Source organism: Tubulanus polymorphus, chromosome 5 (assembly GCF_964204645.1).
Source record: "Tubulanus polymorphus chromosome 5, tnTubPoly1.2, whole genome shotgun sequence".
In the NCBI taxonomy this organism is placed as follows: Eukaryota; Metazoa; Nemertea; class Palaeonemertea; order Tubulaniformes; family Tubulanidae; genus Tubulanus; species Tubulanus polymorphus.
Genome location: NC_134029.1, coordinates 6064111 through 6084454, shown reverse-complemented (window position 1 = coordinate 6084454; position 20344 = coordinate 6064111). Strand labels below are relative to the sequence as shown.

The 20344-nt window shown below is 38.4% G+C and overlaps 4 protein-coding genes across 6 annotated transcripts in view; 2 read left to right on the top strand and 2 right to left on the bottom strand.

Annotated features, from left to right (window-relative positions):
- The first annotated feature begins 61 nt into the window (after nt 1-61).
- Nucleotides 62-4090, top strand: LOC141906052 (uncharacterized). The gene is made up of 4 exons (XM_074795206.1): nt 62-187; nt 589-874; nt 2712-2888; nt 3229-4090. Exons 1-4 carry the CDS (start codon nt 113-115, stop codon nt 3468-3470), a joined length of 780 nt encoding a protein of 259 aa, XP_074651307.1. The 5' UTR covers nt 62-112; the 3' UTR covers nt 3471-4090.
- A 1954-nt stretch (nt 4091-6044) lies between these two features.
- Nucleotides 6045-11165, bottom strand: LOC141905494 (tripartite motif-containing protein 2-like). The gene is made up of 4 exons (XM_074794361.1): nt 11141-11165; nt 10524-10590; nt 6558-8727; nt 6045-6424 (listed from the first exon to the last, which is right to left on the bottom strand). Exons 1-4 carry the CDS (start codon nt 11163-11165, stop codon nt 6272-6274), a joined length of 2415 nt encoding a protein of 804 aa, XP_074650462.1. The 3' UTR covers nt 6045-6271.
- Nucleotides 11166-12700: 1535 nt separating this feature from the next.
- On the top strand, nt 12701-16005 carry LOC141906051 (A disintegrin and metalloproteinase with thrombospondin motifs 8-like). 2 transcript variants are annotated; one of them, XM_074795204.1, is made up of 15 exons: nt 12702-12887; nt 12998-13113; nt 13294-13377; nt 13483-13601; nt 13679-13795; nt 13881-14042; nt 14121-14247; nt 14472-14618; nt 14709-14782; nt 14855-14933; nt 15009-15132; nt 15213-15369; nt 15466-15609; nt 15683-15849; nt 15923-16005. In XM_074795204.1, the coding sequence occupies exons 1-15, from the start codon at nt 12773-12775 to the stop codon at nt 15937-15939; spliced, it is 1749 nt and encodes a 582-aa protein (XP_074651305.1). In that variant the 5' UTR covers nt 12702-12772; the 3' UTR covers nt 15940-16005. The 2 variants fall into 2 exon arrangements, with proteins under 2 accessions (XP_074651306.1, XP_074651305.1); XM_074795205.1 differs by lacking the exon at nt 15923-16005 and having other exon boundaries at nt 12701-12887; nt 15712-15795.
- Nucleotides 16006-16173: 168 nt separating this feature from the next.
- The window catches only part of LOC141904900 (neuronal acetylcholine receptor subunit alpha-7-like), a 64103-nt gene continuing 59932 nt past the window's right edge, over nt 16174-20344 (bottom strand). For both annotated transcript variants that reach the window (XM_074793511.1, XM_074793510.1), the window contains exon 10: nt 16174-20048. In XM_074793511.1, coding sequence (XP_074649612.1) covers nt 19611-20048 — 438 coding nt within the window. In that variant the 3' untranslated portion in view covers nt 16174-19610. The remainder of the gene's footprint in view (nt 20049-20344) is intronic.

The window sequence follows — 20344 nt, the reverse complement described above, 5'->3', positions numbered from 1 at the left end:
AAGATTTAAAGGATTCGGATGATAAGGTTCGTTTGGTTAATGCAAGCAACGAAACGAAACTGGGATTTTTCCAAATCGAAGAATAGCGTGCAACGCATATTGGGTTTTCCCCATGAGTTTATATCGTTCAATCATGGTCGGAATAGTCGTGATAGCGGGAGACTTGTGCATCTTCTGTTGCGTTTTGGTAAGTAAGATTTCAGATGTTGACGTATTGGTACGAATCCCACGATCCAATTCTGATCAAGATTTAAGATAAATCCCTCCGTAGTTCATCAGAACGTCAAAAGAGGACGCCGCAATGTTTCTAATGTCTAAATTTAGCATTATTATTTCACTTTCAAACCATCTAACTCACAAGGGCTCGTATCAAGGTTGAAGGTACTGTAAAAACTATAATCTATTAATCCAGAGTCTGTCAATACATTGAAGACACTAGATTAACAGATTATCGTTTTTACAGTACCTACAACTCTGACACGAGCCCCTGTGATTTAACTTACAACGTATTCGTAGTCACTTTGCACTCATTTATTTCGTACTTGAAAAAAGTCGAATGATCTACATGCATCTAATTATCATGACCAGATTTCTGGTAGTTTTGGCAATGAACACTCCTGTCCTAGTGATGATATGTTCTACGATAATAATACACTATCGTGCCGCTGGTGCACCATATGCGAGCCAGGCTTCGGGAAACGGAGACAGTGCGGCCCGTTCTCGGACACCTATTGCGAACGCTGCGCCGATGGCTTCTACTCGGACACGTGGTCAACTGACGAAATGTGCAAACCGTGCAGTTTCTGCCCGAATCGTCGATACAAGCGAAACTGCGCGGTTACTCGAAATTCCATCTGCGGCGACTGTTCGACTGGTATGTTGTTATCTGACTCTCATATAATAGTTTCATTCTCCCACAATAGAACGATATGAGCTATATTTTTAGTAACCAAACAAATTTATGCACATAGGCACTCTATGGAGGCTGATAAGGGCCATAAAACATTTCTTGACGAAAACAATTTCAAAACAAATAAATTCCCATCAAAATATATGCGTAAAGTAAAAATTATTCCTTCATAAGAAATAGATTCCATCGAAAAATTTTCGAAAGTGAAAATGATTCCGCTCTGAAAACAGAATCGCATTCAAAATATGTCAGTACCCGAAAATGATTTCGTTATGCAAAATAAGCGCCTTCAAAATATCTACGTGAATATGAATATAATCTCAATAACAAATAAATAATTCCATTCAAATTCGTAAGTGAAAATGATTTCGGTATATTTAAAAGTAAGTCGCTTTCGAAATATATTTCAAAAATAATTCCATCTCCGTCGAAATGTTTTCGTATGTCTTAGATTTCTTAGCTGTAAAAATAATTTCGGGTTTCCCCATTTGCGGCGCTTGAATGCACTAAATCTAGGGGGACGGTATAGTGTTTATGTTGAAGAGTGGTGAACGGGATATCAACTAAAAGATGTCTTCGTTTTTATCCTACGGCTAAAGCAACTTGTTTCCGTTATTTTTGGCCCTTCTATTAATCTACGGTAGTCCAGGATTGGTAGTTTGACTGTTAGGTGTAAGGCTTGGCTATTAAACTAGGTCGTACCCAAAAATATCTATTTCTACGTATTTCTATTTTGGGATCCAAAACCAAAGCTCGCACCTGGGTCACCCTGATTCACGCGTATATATGAGGTGGGTATTGAAATTGCGTCAGCCCCGCGCCGCGTAGTACGATATCTAGAATGCGAAACGTCCATATACTTAGGGCTGTTGCGGTAGGCCTGCCGTTACCACAGCATAGTACTGCGCAATCGACAACGTGCAACGCGTGCAACAGCGGAAAAACCCAAATCATTTTTTACACTGCAAAAATATCTTAGTCACCGGATGTTGAAGGAAGGCGGTTTATTTTCTATTGCGGGAATACTTTTACTGACGCAAATATTGATTTTTTTCATAACGAAATGATTTTAGGTGTAATATATATTTTGAACGAGGTTTATTTTCACTTCGATGGAAATTCATCTGTTATGACGCAATTATTTTTCTGTCGAGAAATATTCGTATGGCCTTTTATCAGTCGCCATAGGATTCCCCTCGTAATAAAGATATGCGCGTAAGTGCATGCGGATGTCCATGCTGACTAATATGCATGAAAACCTTAAAATTTCCCTCATCTGTCGCCAGATAAGCGATTACCAATGTATATTTCAAGTCACGAATATAAATCTAAACGTAATTGGCATATTGACTCTTCTTAGTATTTCAAATTCCATGATTTTTACAGAAGTGCTTTGGGTACCGGCACACACCAGATGGCGCAACAATGCACTCGGTTATAGGTACTGAAAATCAGTTCGTTTTCAATGAATTTTGAACTGGATTTTAAGGCTCCCAAATTAAAATATTTTTTAAACAAACCATCAAATAGATATAAAATTGACTTACCCAATGAGTGTATGATATTGTTTCACTCAAAAATGATTTGCCAATGCGAAAAGTTGATTCGAATTTCATTGAAATGTAGAAGAAATTGGAGCGCGGTGACTGAGTAACCACTAGCGAACCTGGCGGATCCTCGCCTGCCATAAATGGAATACTCGATTGCCGCAGTAGCAGTGCCGGTACCCCTTGTTTGAATGAGTGGAAATCGAAAAAAGAACTTTCGGGGATCTAAGTACAACTTAGGAATACATTTTCAGGATACTACGAGAACGAAGCGTTTATGTGCAGACGTTGTCAACAGTGTCCGGTAAACGACGCTAGTCGCTTCAATGTGACAAAATGTTACGTCGACAATGTACCCTATAAACATCACTGCAAAGACTGGAAATGGACCGTCGCGGCAGAAGCCATCCCAACACTCGGATATACAATCAGTAAGTACATTTTCCCTTGCTATCGACAATGAATACAATTTCCTTGCAATGAATACCGGTACGTATATGATAGTGATTATGATAATCTCTTAAAGATACCTTAAAAGGCAATTGCAATACACATTCAAATACAAATACAATCTGCATCTATATTACATTCATCTATGTGGCGAGAGAGGTTAGGCTACACATTGATTCGAACTTGGATGATGTCTCGCGCATGGACGATAGTTAGTAGGGTTAGTGCGCCGTCACTACAGTCACTCGTCAACCGAAATTCCGGAGCCCTTTTTGTTTTGATGATTGTAAGTCTAATTGATATTCAACGTGTATAATGTAGGTACGACGTCGGAATATCCAAAGGTGTATTTTGTTTCGGAAATATTTATCACCGGAAGTGTTGCGCTTGGAACAATGGTCGTATGCGTTACTTTTTTGCTTCTCGTTAAGATCCTACACGGACATTCATTGCAAACTGTAAATGTGAAAAGTCGGACTACAAAAATGCAGCAGCGCAACGATTTCGAATCGGCTAAATCGAAGATAGTTGATCCAAACGGCAATGATTTGCGTATGGTATAAAATAACCAGAATCATTTCTTTAGTGCGTGTATTATAAAGTAAAAATTTGATGTTTATTGTTATTTTCGTGCTTTTTTAAAAATAAAATTTATGACCAAATGGTTTTAAGGCGATTCCTTTGAATATCTCTTTGAAATCAGATATCGGATGTACATAAACCCTTCAGTGTGATGTTGTAGAACCTTGTTAAAGCTGTTTCAAATTACATATTTCATGTATATGAAAGAATTAAACAAGAAAAGATTATAACATCATACAATTTTGGTTGGTGTATATCAATAACCTCGGAAACAGACACCTAACAACCCACGACAATCCAACAATTACATCTGTTTTATTCGTATCGGCAAGCAAAATGGTGTCATCCGTCGATGATGAAGCTGGATGTGGAATTATCGGGTAAATAGACTCGTGCATTTCTAAAACGGTCGATTTTGGCGAATCATAATCTCCGGACGGATTAGATTGGCAAAAGAGATGCATGTATATAATATTTATGTGGCATTAGTCATGATGCGAACTTATTATTTTCACAGACTTATATCATCTTTCATGGTTACGTGTTTTTCGTGGGCATCGACTGCATTAGATGACCTTTTTGTGGTCTTAGTTTGTACGGGATTCATCGTCGCCTTCCTGGAAAAACAGAGGGCAGGTAAACAAATTAGAAGTCCCTAGAATTGTATAAAAAAACCATTTGTTTTGATCCGAAGTTATCCGCGATATTGTACATCATTTTTCAGAACTAAATGGCTCTTTAAGTAAGGTCAGTACGTCATCGCAAACTGAAATAAAAAAGGTTCATTCGGAAGAGGTTCAAGTCGGTCCTGAGGTCAATACGGTATTCACCGAAACCATTCACGTAGCACTGTCGGAGGCATCCAGTAATACATATCCATGTTCGACTTCAGTATCGACCACACAAACTGATTCGACTTCGCTGACTGATGCCGATACACAGGTCACCAACTCTGAACTACAGCTTGACCTTGGCGACGCTCCACCATCGTTTTACGAGCGTATGAAAGCGTACGTGTCGCCGAAGAAATCCAACCCATTGATGGCGGCTTTAGGATCACCGAGAAGATCTGATTCTTCCTTGTAAATAAATGAAGTGTCGGGCCGATCTTAAATAAAGTTATTTTCTAAGAAAAAAAGGTAATTTCTTATATATCATCTTGAATTCATCCCTAAAAACCCCGACGTCAAATGAAAGGAAGAAATGGATGCTTTTACAAATCATTTTACATTAATTCAGAAATAACGAATTACACGCATACATTCATGTTTAAGTAGACTATACACCATCAACCAGTTACCGATTAGGTCTACAGCCTTACCGGTATCGATAATACACACAGAAAATATCGGTTCATTATCAAATTGAGTACAATCAAGTTCGTATCATCATTAGATTTGTCGTATATAGTGTATATAAAAGACCCACAGTATTTGACATCGATGCAGAGTTCCATAGAGATTCTAAATCTTCCGCAGAGATACACTAAACACAGCACTTCAATTTTAATTGTCACAGTACAATAGTTCTTCAAATAACACAGACGGTCAAATAGTAGGATCGAATACACTGTACTCCAGGTCAATTTATTTTTCCTTTGACTAAATGATTTGTATGTTGAATAAGATTGAATTGCAGTCGGCGTTTTTTTGTTGAATTGAATTCAATTGAATTGGATCTACACATAGTGGGTCTTATACAAAACTATCAAGTTCAAAACATCTTAAGACGCAAACGCTGCCACCGTTACTTAACCTCAACGGCGAATGGTTTTAGATACATGAACTTTATCCTTTTAGATACGGTAGGGAATTGCTCAAGAGGGTTATCAGATTTCTACTTAATCAACGTCAAAAGATATTTGATAAAGCAGCAATAAACGGTATCACAGCCATCATAATGATTGTGTAAATCGATGTAACCCACTTATCATATCAGTGGTGAAATACCCAGCTGATAATATCATTTCCCTGGTGTGGTGTGATCGTTGACACACCGATTCTGCGACTCCTGAACTTTTGGTCCGATAAACCATTCACACTGCAAACACAACACACAAATTTGCATATATAAGACCAAGGATGAGCTCCGTGGTAAGACAAATTAATAAGTAAAGTGTAGTCCATCATATAGCTTCAATGGACGTACTGACACAGATATCACAACATTTCATAAGAAGCAGCAAAGTTTGGCATATATATAGTGATTATCGTTATCAATACATGGATTTCATTTATACAGCGTAAATCACGGTGAACGTTTCTCTTGTTGAATAAGCACATCTATCATTCATAGCGTACTATCTTTATTCCCTTATCAAAAATAGAACGGTCTTTTGTTCATATATATTTAACTACTTCACGTAATAATTCGACGGGTAAGAAGAAACGACCGGTTATGTTTGGTAGTGCAGTCTATCGGATACAAAGTCAAGACGTAGCCAGATAAAAGACAAAGTTGATAACAAATTGTTGTATGATTTAGGTAGCATGTATGAATTAATCAACGAACTATGGAATCAGTTATTCGTGGAATAAGTGTTCCATCTGCATTACAAAAGCCATTTGAAGGACGTACGTAATGTACTGACCAGACGAAAGCCCTTTTGACTAGAAAAATGTCACTCGTTAAAGTCCATCTCACCCACTACATCATTGAAGCCCACACGTTATCTTATTCCTACGTATCGCGCGTTTCCTTTCCATTCTTTTCGATGAAGTCTTTTATGAAAATCCCTAATATATCTAGTATTGTTGCATAAGCCCCCGTCCGTTGATGGAATTCATTGCAGATATTTATAAACTTTAAGACAATGATTGCCGGAGTCGGCGACTACGACATTTCCATCTGACGTCACGGCTAGTCCCTGCGGTCCGTACAACGGGTCGACAGATGAATTTATATACGACAGAAATGAACCGCAGCTGTCAAAAATCTGCAACATAAAAACAATTTCTGTTTAAGTGTTTGTCTTAAAATGACACAAATCAAAATATTTATCTACCCGCAGTCCTCTTCAAGACCCAAATTTAATGGATTTTTTTATTAACGACTAATGTTTACGATACCTGTATCCTAGAGTTCCCCCAATCAGCAACGAGTATATTTCCATGCGAATCCACAGCGACCCCTGTCGGTGCATTGAACTGACCGTTACCTTCGCCATTGGAACCGAAACTAAATAAAAATTTCCCTTCGCTGTCGAATACCTTTATGCAGTGGTTATGGAAGTCAGATACTATGATATCATTGTTCGAATTGACGGCTACGTAATGTGGTCCGGCCAGTTGACTTTCGCCATTGCCGCGCGTCCCAAATTTATGCAGCATTTTTCCATTCGATTGGAACACGCAAATACAACTAGCTTTATTGTCTACGACAATGATATGACCATTCCTGTCTACCGTTATTCCTTTAGGTCCAAGCAGCTTTCCCTGACCGATTTTGTTTAGGTATTTTCCGTCCGGGCTATAAATACTCACCCACCGATTGTCGTAATCGGCTACTACATAGTTCCCATACATAGTAACGAACACGCCCGTTGGCCTTTGCATCTGACCGGCGTTTCGGCCTCTTATACCGAAACGAAATTTGAAATCGCCCTTATTGCAGAATACTTGTATATTTTGGTTATTACTATCGGCTACGAGAATTCTTCCAGCGGATGCGCAAAGTCCTTGCGGATTTGTAAACTCGCCCTTGTTTCGACCTTTCGTACCGATGCGGTCGATGAGGTCGTCTTCGATCGGGTTGCTCTTGCGATGGTTCGAGCCGTGCGAACGACCAGAACTGGACATCCTTTTCGAACTTCGTTTAGCTACGCTACTACTAGATCGCGGGATCTTAGTCGGTGACCGATCTTTTTGGTAACCCTCCGGTATTGGCATAGATTTAATTCTAAACGGCGAAGCGCGTATCGGTTGGCCGAACAATTTCACATCCAAATGGTATCGCCCATCCGTTTTGGTACGAAACGTTATGTCATACGTACCATTCAAATTATCGGCAATTTCTATAGGAACAACGTCCCCATTGTTACTCACCAGTTCAGCGTCGATATCCGCACTACCGTCGGCTACTAAAGTCCCGTTTCGGTCCTTCGTTGTTACCGTAATAACCGTTTGTATATTTGTAAAACAACGTTTCAGCCCATCCCCGCTAGCCGTCGTCTGGAAAGCTACAGCGCTGTTCGTCTGCACGCGACCGAACGTCGATATACTGGCCTTGACGTCATCGGTATCCGTGTCGGTAAACATTAACATATCATTTTCCTCCGGTAAGAATTTCTTGTTGGTCGACGTCGCCAAAATTTGTAGTTTTTCGGCCATTTCTTTTTTGATTAGGATAATTTCCGTGTCGTTGCCGTGTTCTAAAGCGTTCGTAGTCAGCTCGCAACAACTGTCTATCGTATTCAGGAGCTTATACAGATCGTCTTTCTGATTTTTTAACACGGCGACCTTTCCACCGTACGCCGACTTCAAGTCTTCCAGCAACATCGCTTTTCGTTGCGTAAGCAGTTGTGACATCGTATCAAACCACGTGTTGGTATCGTTTTCAGCAGTTTTGAACGAGTTCGTCAATGATTTACAGATATTATCGACAGTTGCGATAGCAGCGTTTATTGCAGGAGCTTTGGCCTTTGCATTAGTTAAGAGCGACTCCAAGGTCGCCTTGTGTTCTGCGATGGCCTCTTTCAGGGGGATAAAAGCGTGTTCTTGGTGTTCGAGTTGTGAACAGCTTTCGCATATGGCCGTTTCGCAAGATGTACAATAGAAATGAAACGCTTGTCCATCGTGCATAGGGCATTTGATATCCTCTGATGGAGCATTGCCATTTCCAACTAGACCGTTATCAATATTTACGATATCGTGCGTGTTTGTTAATTCGTTTTGTTTATGAGCAGACGAACACCCATCGCAAAATGTCGTCGAGCACTGAACACATTTCTGAGTGACGATTTCCTGTTCTTTGCAAGTCGAACAAGTCGACTTTTCGTCGCTGTGCTGAGTAGCCATACTGTTCATTATGCCTTCGATGTAGCTGTTCCTCTGCAATGCGGAAACCCCATCGACCGGTATGATCGACTGGTGCTTACAAATCGGACAAGTGACCGAAATACTTTCCGCCGGAATGTAGTCGTTCAAGCACTGTTCACAGAACGTGTGCAAGCAAGGAAGAACTTTCGGTCTTTTATAAGTCTGGCAGCAAATAGTACAGTTCAAGCAAGTGTTTGTCGCCGAGTTTGAAGAAAATGATGCATCTGACTTGCTCTGATTAGCCATCGTTGATTCGGTAATCTGCAATGAAATGAAATTTGATACCCTAAGAGAATAAATCGGTATCTTATGTATTCTTATGGGAAACAAGGATGTTCATTTATAGAGTTCAAGTATAGCTAGCATGTACGAAAACTTTATGCGACGCTATACTCCGAGAATGTATTCGAAGCAAGTCATTCTAAGAACGTTTAATTGTTTTCCGTAAATTGAAGCTTATTTGCCACTGGATTGGGCCATCATTGACCTTTAAATGTTTCCATGACAAGAATTGTAAAACAAATATGAATTTCATGATATCGGAATATATAAATACATATCATGATAGATACCGTAATAAGCATAAACACACACGCGTCACGCCAATGTTTCAATTATTCCCTTCTAGTCTACATATCTATATATTGCATTTAACATATACAATGCATAAGATAGGTTGGTTTTCTTTGAGCAGCCGCACAAACACTATCGCCCAAGAACTAGGGGGGTAGGGTTTAGGGAGTCTCGAACCCCCGCTCCGTGTTCGAAAGTTTTCTGATAGTCATATCAATCATATTAATGATGAAACTAACCACATTTCAAATCTTTACTGATTGCTGTTTCGGTGCCTGCTAGAAATTACTGTCTGCACACATTTTTACGAATGCATTTTTCATCGAAATACGAAAAAAATATATTTGGGAAAACACTGCGCATGATAAGCCATCGTTGCTCAAATATCCGCCCCTGAATATTATCGAAGTAAATTCATGAAAAACCACAATTAAGTTGGAACCCAGTCCCTAGTTCATATAGCACATTAGACATGAATCCTTGCCGTCACCAAACCGGAGTCTCTTCTATTCCTCGCGCTACATTATTCTCCCAGGACTTACCGTTTCCAACCACGATCTTATTGAATATAACGATTGCCTTGGTTTCGGTTCCATTTTGAGATGTAGAATATACAATTACTGTTAACTGCCTATTGTTCCATCCGTAGAATACGCAAAATGCACATAATATGTGCATGGGATATAAACGACTGAACTTATGAACTCGTTATCCGGGCAAACGGTCTCGTTGTTTTTAACCCTCGCTGATAAGTAGGAGCCGATATTGATAGTTGTTTCGAACGCGCTGACGAAGTGTAAGCCTGACTGCTCCTAACATCTGCGCCACTTTATATCATATATACATAATACCTCTCTTCTCCATATTAAACGCATACGATGCTCGTTAGAATAAACTATAATCTGGTTAAAGCTCGTGTTGTTTTCTGTTCACGGCGAAAATTTAATTCGTTTTTCGAAAATTGTTCACTGTAGCCAGAAAGAGCTGAGCCGGCGTCAGCCTGCGCGGCGCGACGAAGTAAGGCCGCGAAGTGCCCCGTAATATTATGTATATCGATGCAAATATAAGTGTTTAGTCCGTTTTAAAAGCACTTACCTTTGTCGAGGCCGTTTGAATGAAGTATGCAAATATAGGCGTCGGTGTAAATTTCGACAGTTTAGAAATGTAAGAGAATACATTGAAATTGAGATTCCGATTGAAAAACGCGAAAACACAGGGAGAAAATGCGTGCCTTGAATTCTAAATATCTGGTATGACATTTAAACAGTACGAAAAAATATTGCTCAATTACAGAACTTCATACGGAATAATACTCGAATGTCGTGTTCATCTTGACATAATTATTTTCGACATCATTATCAAGCAAATTTGGAGGAGCGTGGCTCTCCAAGCAAAATACGTTCAGACTGAAGTGTTGTCCGAGTGTGTTTGGCTACGTTTTCAAATCGGTGCTTAACGAACCCAGTGTAGCGCCGAGTTTGGATTATCTGAGCTTATAAGGCGTTAGTCTCTGATGAAACGATTACCATGTACAGTCGTATAGGCTACATGTTGTAAAATTATTTACTATTTATAGAAATGAATTATGATTTATCAGAACTAAGATTTTCATGTTGAAATAAACGTAAACGTGATCTCTGGCTATATCACTTATAGACCTTCAAGTACAATATAGTCTATTGTCTGTCTTTAAGATTAAACATTTGACAGTTCTGCGTCTAAAGTAATTGAAAGCACCAAATTAAGTGTGAATTGCAGTTAATCCTTTGAAAATACTCAATAAAATGTTTATTTGTTTGAGAATTAACTTGCTTTCATTCGCAGTCCTGTTAAATGCAGACCTTGTTCGTGCTAAATGTGTACATAGTTGAGTATTCGTTGTGTGGACAAATGAAATGTCATTGCTCCTGACCTTAATTCAAATATCCGTAACAACCTTCTTGGCATTCATCTAAGTAATGAGATTTAAAACGTGGTATCATCGAAATACATCCTCGTAAGATGATTGTTCCTGATGAATGAAAATTGCAATAATTACTTACATCGCAGCAATGCCGGGGCGTCCATCTTGCCGGTTTCCATATAAGGCAGAATCCATACTAGACTGCGCAACGTGTACAGCAGTTATACTCTAGTATTATAGCTGATGGTGAGAAAATCACCAATGCGCTATCGCAGAACCGGTTACTGTAAGCAGGTAACAATAGATCCAGACTCAACATCTGAGTCATACGTGCGGTTTTAAAAATCCATTCATTTGAAGAAAGAAAATTTTCAGTCATCGCTTCGGCTATTCCTGAATCTAGGAAGAGCTAACACCCATGGAGCTAGGCGTATAGATTTCCACTTTCTCAAGATTTAAGAGTGCTTCAGTCGGGTTTATTTTTTTTGACGGGAGGGAGTAGGTTGGTTGTAGTTTCCTTTGAATCAGCAGACGAAAACGGGAATATTGTATGCGGGAAAGGTGACCAACTAACAACATAAGAACAGACTTAACAAGCTCATCAGGATATTACGATATCCGAAGTCATCGATCCTACCGATCAATATATCTGATTACTACTGCATTAATGAACATAAAATATTCCATGCGCAACAATCTTTATGACAGGCCGTTAATCTTCTCCCTGCTAAATCTAACGTTTGGTACAATGTAGTTTTTGTATCCGGAAAATATAAGATGAGGACAAATTATTATCCGTTCTATCCATGCATTCGACATAGCACCTTCTGCTCCTGAATTGCATGCGTTGTTTACTTCCAATGCCACCTTTACAATGCCGCTTCCCAATGCCGCTTTGTACTACATTTCGTAATGGTCAAAATGAAGTTGAATCTTCAATTAGTTGATTTTGTTGGCATTTATAAAGAAAGATTTAGAATAGGCGCTGCAGATTGCTGAAATAGCTAATTTCCCAGAAGTTCATCCTGATTAAAATTGAAATGACACCAACTGCGTCTACGTATCCTCATTCCTTTACCATCAGCGTCAGACGTCTGCAAAATAACATAAACCTTACCCAAACCTGCACATCATAACATTACTTACCCATCAGAATCCTGCTCTCCGAGCCGTTTACATATTAACTAGTATACGACGCAGTGTCTCCTGGTACATATTTTAGCGTTTTATTGGTGACATGAATCAGCCGCATCGATATGCTGATGACATGAAACCAGTACGGGATGCAGTTTCCATAGTTACGCGGCAGACGAACTACGGAATGGATTTTCACGTCTGCTAGGTCGTCGGATTCAGCGTTTCAGAGTGTTTCACATAACAGATACGTGAAAATGCAGATTTGTGGAGCAGAGTGTACAAATGAAGGGCGCTTATAGTTCAGCAAAATACAACTAATTAACTAAATTAGTCTCTTAAAGCAAAGAAATTTAGTCACATTCCCGATATCCCGTGGTGCAAGATATATATTTCAAAATCTAATTGCTACGAATACACTTTTATATCGGTAATTATTTGAAACGAATATCCAACCGAATTTCATGTTCGCAAGGTCGAGTTCACATACATCGATTAATACTCATCACACATCGTGACAACATTTGTAATTTCAAACAATGCCAATGATAAAACAGGCCAAATATTTGCACAATCAATCATATTTTCTGTTCTTGGGAACTCATCGCAGTGTTATATATTTATATATATTTATACAATGACTAAAGTTGACATCGATGCTGAAATGGTAAATCGTGCTTTGTCACTCGTACGTGTCGGAAAGATGCTCCCTGTTGTCGCTCGGTTATGCCTACTGGCATTATCAACTTCTGGTAATAAGATACTTTAACAATTACTTTTCGAAATTTTGAAACCAGCAGCTTCAAGATTAGTGTGACATTTTTGTGCATATCTGAAACCTATAAATGAAAATCCATTGTAGTTATATTTTCTTCGGCTGGAAATATCCATGTAGAAGTGAAATTAGTGGCTGACAAAACCATGTTTGATTTCTACGGTGATCGACTACAGTCATATATCGTCGAATTGTTCTATTCCGTGAGTAACGTTCGAGTGAACGTTATTTTTGAATGAAATAATTTCATATCGCATTTACGAGCAGCTTATTACAGCTGTATTAATAGTTTTAGGTATTTCCGATATTTTGATGGTTCGGTAAATATTACGTTTTATCGTGATTGTATATGATTTATGTATATGAATATTTTACAAATATAGACACAATCTCACTTTGAGGAAGGAAAGCTTGGATTTCCCGTCAACATTGCATTGGCAAATATTGAAATAATGAAGGAAAATCCAGTAAGCATTTGCGTGAACTGTAATTGTGGCGTTTGTGAATGAAATTGTGCTATAAATATTCAAATGGTAATTATAAGTAAGCAGCTTTACGATGTAATTTTGTAGAAGGATCTCGATATCCAATCTTTCGATCTGACGTACGAATTGAAACTGGCTTTCGATGAATATATAAGCAGAAATAAAAAACCCAGCGAACATTTCGATACGGCTATCCTTTTAACACGGTAAACCATCGCAATATCTGGAACACTCGGTCTTCGTTAGATTGCAAATGTTACGACGCAGATTTTTCTGACTCTAGCCATAGAATGAATAATGTGCAAGCAAACGGCTTCCTTTGTGGTCCTAGCAGCAATGGTGTCATTCGTGACGAAGGATTTGCATCCGCAGTCGAGTTGGCGAGTTTGATTGCGGCTACGTACGTTATTTGTCTTTTTCGTACGGTGCTAAAATGTTAAATCTGAACAGTTATCGAATAGGAATGAATAACCTTTCTGTTTAAGGTTCGGGATGCCACAAGACGAAACATCGAAAAATATGAAATGCCAAGCCGCATCGACGATAGGCAGTATAATGGGTCAGCACTGGGCGTTGAGTCACACCGAAGTCCCTAAATATTTTTGGACCGACTGTTCCCTTGAATTTGTAAAGAAATGGATAGACAGGTATTAATAGTATTTGAGTTACAACAAAAACTTTAGAAATATTCATACAGTTTCATTGGACATAGATATCTCATATAGAGTAGACAGAATGCCTTGTATTCGAGATCAGCCTAAGATTGATGCGAGTCCAATTTTTGAAGCGGAGCCCGGTCACCTGATCAATCCGATTGAGCAATGTCGAAGCTCGTACGGTAACGATTTCGAGGTAACAAACACTCACGCATTCCGTCAATAACCGAATATTTAATCTTACCGAGATTTTACGGACTCCTCAGTAGAGAATGGGCTATTCTAATTTCATGACCAAAGCCTGTATAATTTTACAACCAAAGCCCAAAAGAAGCTTTGTTTAATGTACGGTATATCTAATATTTTTCTATCTCTAAAGGATCTAAGAATAATGTCGCGTATTTTTTCATTATGCTGTAGGCCGTTCTTAGCGCTAGTTTGAAAAGACCGGATATCTGTCAAGCTCTCAGGTGTATACGTCGCGATAAAACGTGGCCGCACACAGTCGTCGAGTCGCACGATCGTAGAATGTCAGCTCTAGAAGGCTCACTATGTGCCAACAACAAAGTGGGTTGGATTTGCGTTGGACTTATGTATACTCCTGCATTTGCTTTATTTTGTTCTCAGATTCGTTGTGCAAAATGCTCTTTCATTTAGGTTTGTAATTCCGGTGCGTGTGTGAACGATGACAAAAAGACGACGAAAAAAGTAGAAATTGCATCCAATCCAAGGTAGAATATCAAGAGATAACTATCTCTAATATCATCACGAGAAACCAGTAATCCGTTCGTTTATTACAATAGGTGGCGCATTGGAAAATGGGCGGATTGCTGCGGTGAAGCGACAAAAACACGAACGATTAAGTGCGCTAAAGGAAATAAGGTATGCATGTATTGTATAATAAATCCACATCTTCTTGTGACATTTGATGTTTGTTAAATCCGGATTTCATTAAAGGATTTGCCAGATAGTGAATGTGAAAAGTATCTATCAAAACCAAGGTCAGTCGAGAAATGTCAGCTGGCTGATGTGGCATTCTGTACAAAGGATCTGGAGTCGGACACAACGCCAGATAGATCCGGTAACGAGCGATTATTTTGTGTAAATTGCATACTAAGTAGTTGGTATCTGATCGATTAATTGCAATCAGTATTCGATTAGGTTGTCCTGTTGGCTGGACGCGTGAAGGTAAATTCTGCTACAGAGGATGGCCTCGAAACGGAAACATTGACGGATATATGACTGATTTGTTCTGCCAGGCTCGCGGCGGGCTTACCGCGCAAATAATGAACCAAAAACAAAATGATGTTGTTCTCAGGTAATGTATCGCCTGTATCGAAAAGCTATTGTTTGTTTGCCACCGATTTTCGTAACCTGGCGTACGATAAACCTTCGGCACGAAACTACGTTTCAGAATGCTTAATACAGGGTCGAAAAGTCCAGACGATAAAAAGTTAGCTCACATCGGAGTGCGTTGGACAGTACCCGGTCCAAACGGCGCTGTATGGGGTGCGCTCCAATGGCTTGATGGTACTCAGGTGTACAGCGACGAGCGCAGGTAAGGAATCATTTCACTACTAATACATAAACTGCAAAATATCACGTTCCCTTGGTTAAAAATCGGGTTGCAGGTCATTTTTAAATTGGGGACGTTGGCCAGGTGACAAAATGCTTGGAAAATATGAATGGAACGGGGATAAGTGCACAGTTATAGCTGGATGGACTAGCGGTGATAATGCTGGCAAATGGCTGCCTATGCCATGTGAATTCCAATCAGATTTCATCATTTGCAGTAGAGGTGAGACTAAGTCAAATCATTTAATCACTCAAAAACACCGTTTTTTCTTAATACAATGCATTTTTGTTTTCAGAGGCAACAGACCAATAAATGTCTGCAATAAATCGGTCAAACATCCTCTGTTTTTATCGTTGATCGGGATTTTATATCGCAACAATATATCAAAATGTCTAGGTTTTAATTCACTAATTATCTACAATCTGCATAGCGTAGTAATGTAGTGATTTCGGTGTGGGATACCACAGCAATCATGCAGTCCAAATTGCCTCCCTCGAAAACCTATCGTCAGCAGTGAGAAAAAATCGACAACACGAAAGCGGTCAGTTTTGTTGAAAAAGACAATTTTAATAGGAACGTCACTGATTCAAAAGGAACAAGGACAAGTACCTCGTGACCATTTATAATGACACGTGACAAACATAACAACGAGTGACGTAACGCACGTGACATTTAACTTGAGTGCAACGAAAATCAAAACATTATTGAATGAAAATTCGGTTACAAAATAAATCAATTGTTATGACTGTGAAATAACAAAATCATACATCAACCATTCGTTTCTCATAAGCATACGTAGTTAGTTAATAAACACATGATTATTATATCCATTATTTTCAATAAATAACTCTCTTAGAAATATCCAAAACCAAAACCTCTATAGAACCATATGACATCACACGGGGTATAGGATGGGTAAATACGGTACGGTAGTTTAAAGTTTTAACCGTTACTCGTTTTAACATACTCAAATTCTATGTTGATAATATATCTTGCGATTTGAGGGTAGATAATCTCGAAAAAAGGGAAGTTCTATCGGTTATGACAACAATATTTGCAAAAACGGCACTTCTCTAAATTTTCTAGGGGGTCGACTGCCCCTTCCCCCTCTAGGTACGGCCCTGCTTTCGCCACATACACGTACAGGAATTCAAATCGTTTTTGAGTTACTAAACTGTAAAACACCATAAAATCGCTAAAATCAAATGTCTCTTGTTGGCAGTATTGTTTTGTTCATCTTACAACTAATAGATATGGTTGTACTAAATTTTCTAATTTTGTAGATTCCGATTTTTTGAGGCCGTTATGAACGAGTCATTACGTATACAGCATTTTCAATACTCTATCAGACAGCGATGAATAAAATCAAAAACCAAGTTATGATGTATATACTACGATGAAACAAATTCTAATGTGAGATATATATATTCTAAGATCAACTGGTGTCCCAAAAGCTGCGCTGATATGGCAGTGGAGAAAACTAGTTCGCCCTCAATCTAGTAATACAATAGAAAATACTGTTGCTTGCTTGTGCGACCAAATGTATATATAAGGCCTCAGGAAAAAGTATATCGTTTTCGTAACAAAATTGAATTCTTGCCAAAATGAAACTGAAATCAATTTGTTCTAGTCTTTCATGATCAATCTCACTGAATTGTTTATTTTGGTCTTTTATAATCAATCTAACTGAATTGTTTATTTTGGTACCTTTCTTTCGAATTCGATATCTGATTGGTTATTTGGCAGGGGTTAACATCAACATCACTATTTCCGTATATGACCTCTGTTTACAGAAAATATAGATGTATATTAAATAATAAATGTTTTTAAGTTAAGAATCATCTAAATATGTTATAAAATCATTATTCGATTAAGCTGGACTGGATACGCTAAGAAATTACTGCGTAAATGAAGATCAAGCTTATATAAACGTTACATATTGTTAAGTCTTCATGGGAAGCAACGCGGTTGGAAGCCCTTATATCTATTTCGGCTTCTCGGTAGCTTAGTTCGTAAATTAAAAACTCGTCACGCAAAATATAGAAAATATACGCAATGAAATGGAATTTTGAAGGGAGACATATTGGAATTTTCTTGCATTATGGAATTGATAATAAATAATGATGATATTACAAAGAACAGGATTCCAGGTGACGAGGAGTTTTTTTTTAAGGTTTAAGCAACACAATGTCATGATCGGTCTCGATTTTAGAATTTGTGGTTTTTTCTATGCAACGATGATGTCGAAAAATATCACTTTCCCCAGCAGCAAGATAGTGAGTACATCAGTATATGTAGTGCGAACTATAATGCGACATCATGATTGAGCAAACACAAAATAATGCACCGAGATCGCAGATCTTTACAGAAAAAATATGAAAATACAAACCATAAAAGAACAAACAAACATTCCGTCAAAAGATTAAAACGTTTAATTACGTCTTCACCATAGAAGTAGTTAATTTTAGTGTCATATTGTAATACGTACGTACTTTGAAACACACAGCGAATTTGGCAAATATTCAAGTAATGTCTTTAATGGTGTAGACCTAACATTATTTGGATTTCCCATCCAGACCCGAAATAAATTCGTGTTATGATGACATGAGAACATCCCAAAGCACGCAATAGATGGCGCTTGTTTTGTACCATGTGTGATCTTTTGTACCATGTCTGCGTCGGTTAAATTACGGATGTGGTCGCCGTGGTATTTCAATTTTTATCAATGTACAGCCATTGTATAGCTCTACTATTCTCCTACGTTTGTTTCAATGTATCTATGTTATATACTTAAACAATCACCATATCACCAACACTGAACAATAGTAAACTCATAATTATTGAAATACAGTTATTATCTTCACTACGAGTGGCCATTTTTACCCGAATGTATATAAAATATCTAAAAAGGCACGTGTCTATCTGAATGACCATACAGCAACACTGGTGCGATCACAATAACTTTGACTTGTTCCCCGAAATCAAGTTTAGTTTCTTTCATCCGTCGTTTGCAATAGAAAATCTAACCGAATTTATCAACAAATAACCTAATCATCAATCACACCACGTGTTAAGTCACATATTCATATATTACACATAGCATAATAAGCGAATATATATGAAGATTATCGATCTATACCGTCAAACTTATTCTTAATGATAGATAACACACCGGTTAAGTGTAACAATATCAATTATGCAATACATTACAATGTGACACCAATATTCGAGACATACTACTATACTTTATAGCCAACTGTACCGACAGATTTTGCTTGTTCTTTTTTGATAGATGGAAAACTACCTAGGGAAGTATATACTACAGGGGAAAACTATCAAAGAACTGTATGCTTTAGTAAAAACATGGCGGCGTCCAGTCTTTCCGCAGTTTATAGTTCTTAGAACACGACAACACAGTCATTATCATTATTATACAGTACGTCAACTGATATCGTTAGTCTTTTAAGTATCTGAACTATTTGCGAGTGGAGTGTGCGTATTTCATATGATTTAAATCTCAGAACACTCCCTTCTTACAAGAGGGCGTCTAAACTATAATATCATTGATGCAATCGATATTTCATATTATATAAAGCGCCACTATGCTTAATATAGGCAGCTTATTTCAGTGGATTCCACCGATAAAAGTAAAAATACTCGTACAACACGTAGAACACTCCGCTCTTTTTCGATAGAACTGAAAAATAATCCAAGTCCAGTTTTTCGGAATCAGAAGAACTTAAACTCCTTCATTTTTCCCACACTACCATCCTCACCCATCATTATCATCATATACGTATATCACAACGTTGTTCAAACCATACGACGAAATCAAACGCGTTCACTCGACGACTATACGTTACGAGAAATTCGCCGCTGCCAGTTTACTCTTAAAACATTGCATCTATCTCATAGTGAACGTACACAATCCATATAATGGTTACCGATACATTGAATCCAATATACGACGTATAAATAAACGCTCATGACAAAATATGAGGAGCGGAGAACAAAATTGCAAACGTCGATATGAAAGTGAAAGAGGTGAACATCACCAGGCAAAGTCTATCGATGACCATTGCTGCAAATTTCCAGTCGCTGGACACCTCCGAGTCGTCCTCGTCCTTCTTCATTTTGTTGGTGATGAATTTAAGTTCTTTGATGATTGAGTGAAGCTCGTTGCGAGTTGTACAAACATGAAAATTATCGTCTATTTTCACGCTGAAACTACCGTTGCTCGTGTCGCGCCTGAAGTCGTCGTCCAAATCTAGCACGTTAGCCAGTAGACTCTTCGACGAACGTTCTTTCATCTCCAATTCCCTAAGTTTGGCATTTTGTATGAGTTTCTTTCTGGACAGCTCCTTTCCCGGTCTGCGCATCCGTAACCCCCACGCTAACCACTCACATACGCCTTTTTTCACCTAGAATAGAAGTTTTTCCGTGATTTTTCCCGAATTTCATCGGACGGTTAGATAACGGTTATCAATTGATCAAATGCTTTTTTGTTAACCATTTTCTAGGTCGCATGAATATATGTAACTTTTCGAAGATTAATCAATTATACGATGAAGCGATTAGCACGCGATGAATTATGATTAATGAATTATCTAGCAACAGATTATGTTCGAACAAAGTATCTCATTTTTGTCGGAAATCTTAACCTACACTTGGATTAGGTAAGCTGCCTTAGGGAAGGTTCGCTCGTTACAACGCCTTC

Bases quoted from the DNA above. Each gene is read 5' to 3' on its own strand.
- LOC141906051 (XM_074795204.1), top strand. From the start codon at position 12,773: ATGACTAAAGTTGACATCGATGCTGAAATGGTAAATCGTGCTTTGTCA. The intron at 13,114-13,293 runs GTGAGTAACGTT...TTACAAATATAG, and splicing joins TCGTCGAATTGTTCTATTCC to ACACAATCTCACTTTGAGGA. The intron at 13,602-13,678 runs GTAAACCATCGC...TTCTGACTCTAG, and splicing joins ACGGCTATCCTTTTAACACG to CCATAGAATGAATAATGTGC.
- LOC141905494 (XM_074794361.1), bottom strand. From the start codon at position 11,165: ATGGACGCCCCGGCATTGCTGCGAT. The intron at 10,591-11,140 runs GTAAGTAATTAT...ACGCCTTATAAG, and splicing joins CGCCCCGGCATTGCTGCGAT to CTCAGATAATCCAAACTCGG. The intron at 8,728-10,523 runs CACTCGGACAAC...TTCTTCAAACTC, and splicing joins TTTGAAAACGTAGCCAAACA to GGCGACAAACACTTGCTTGA.
- LOC141906052 (XM_074795206.1), top strand. From the start codon at position 113: ATGAGTTTATATCGTTCAATCATGGTCGGAATAGTCGTGATAGCGGGA. The intron at 875-2,711 runs GTATGTTGTTAT...ATACATTTTCAG, and splicing joins CTGCGGCGACTGTTCGACTG to GATACTACGAGAACGAAGCG. The intron at 2,889-3,228 runs GTAAGTACATTT...TGTATAATGTAG, and splicing joins AACACTCGGATATACAATCA to GTACGACGTCGGAATATCCA.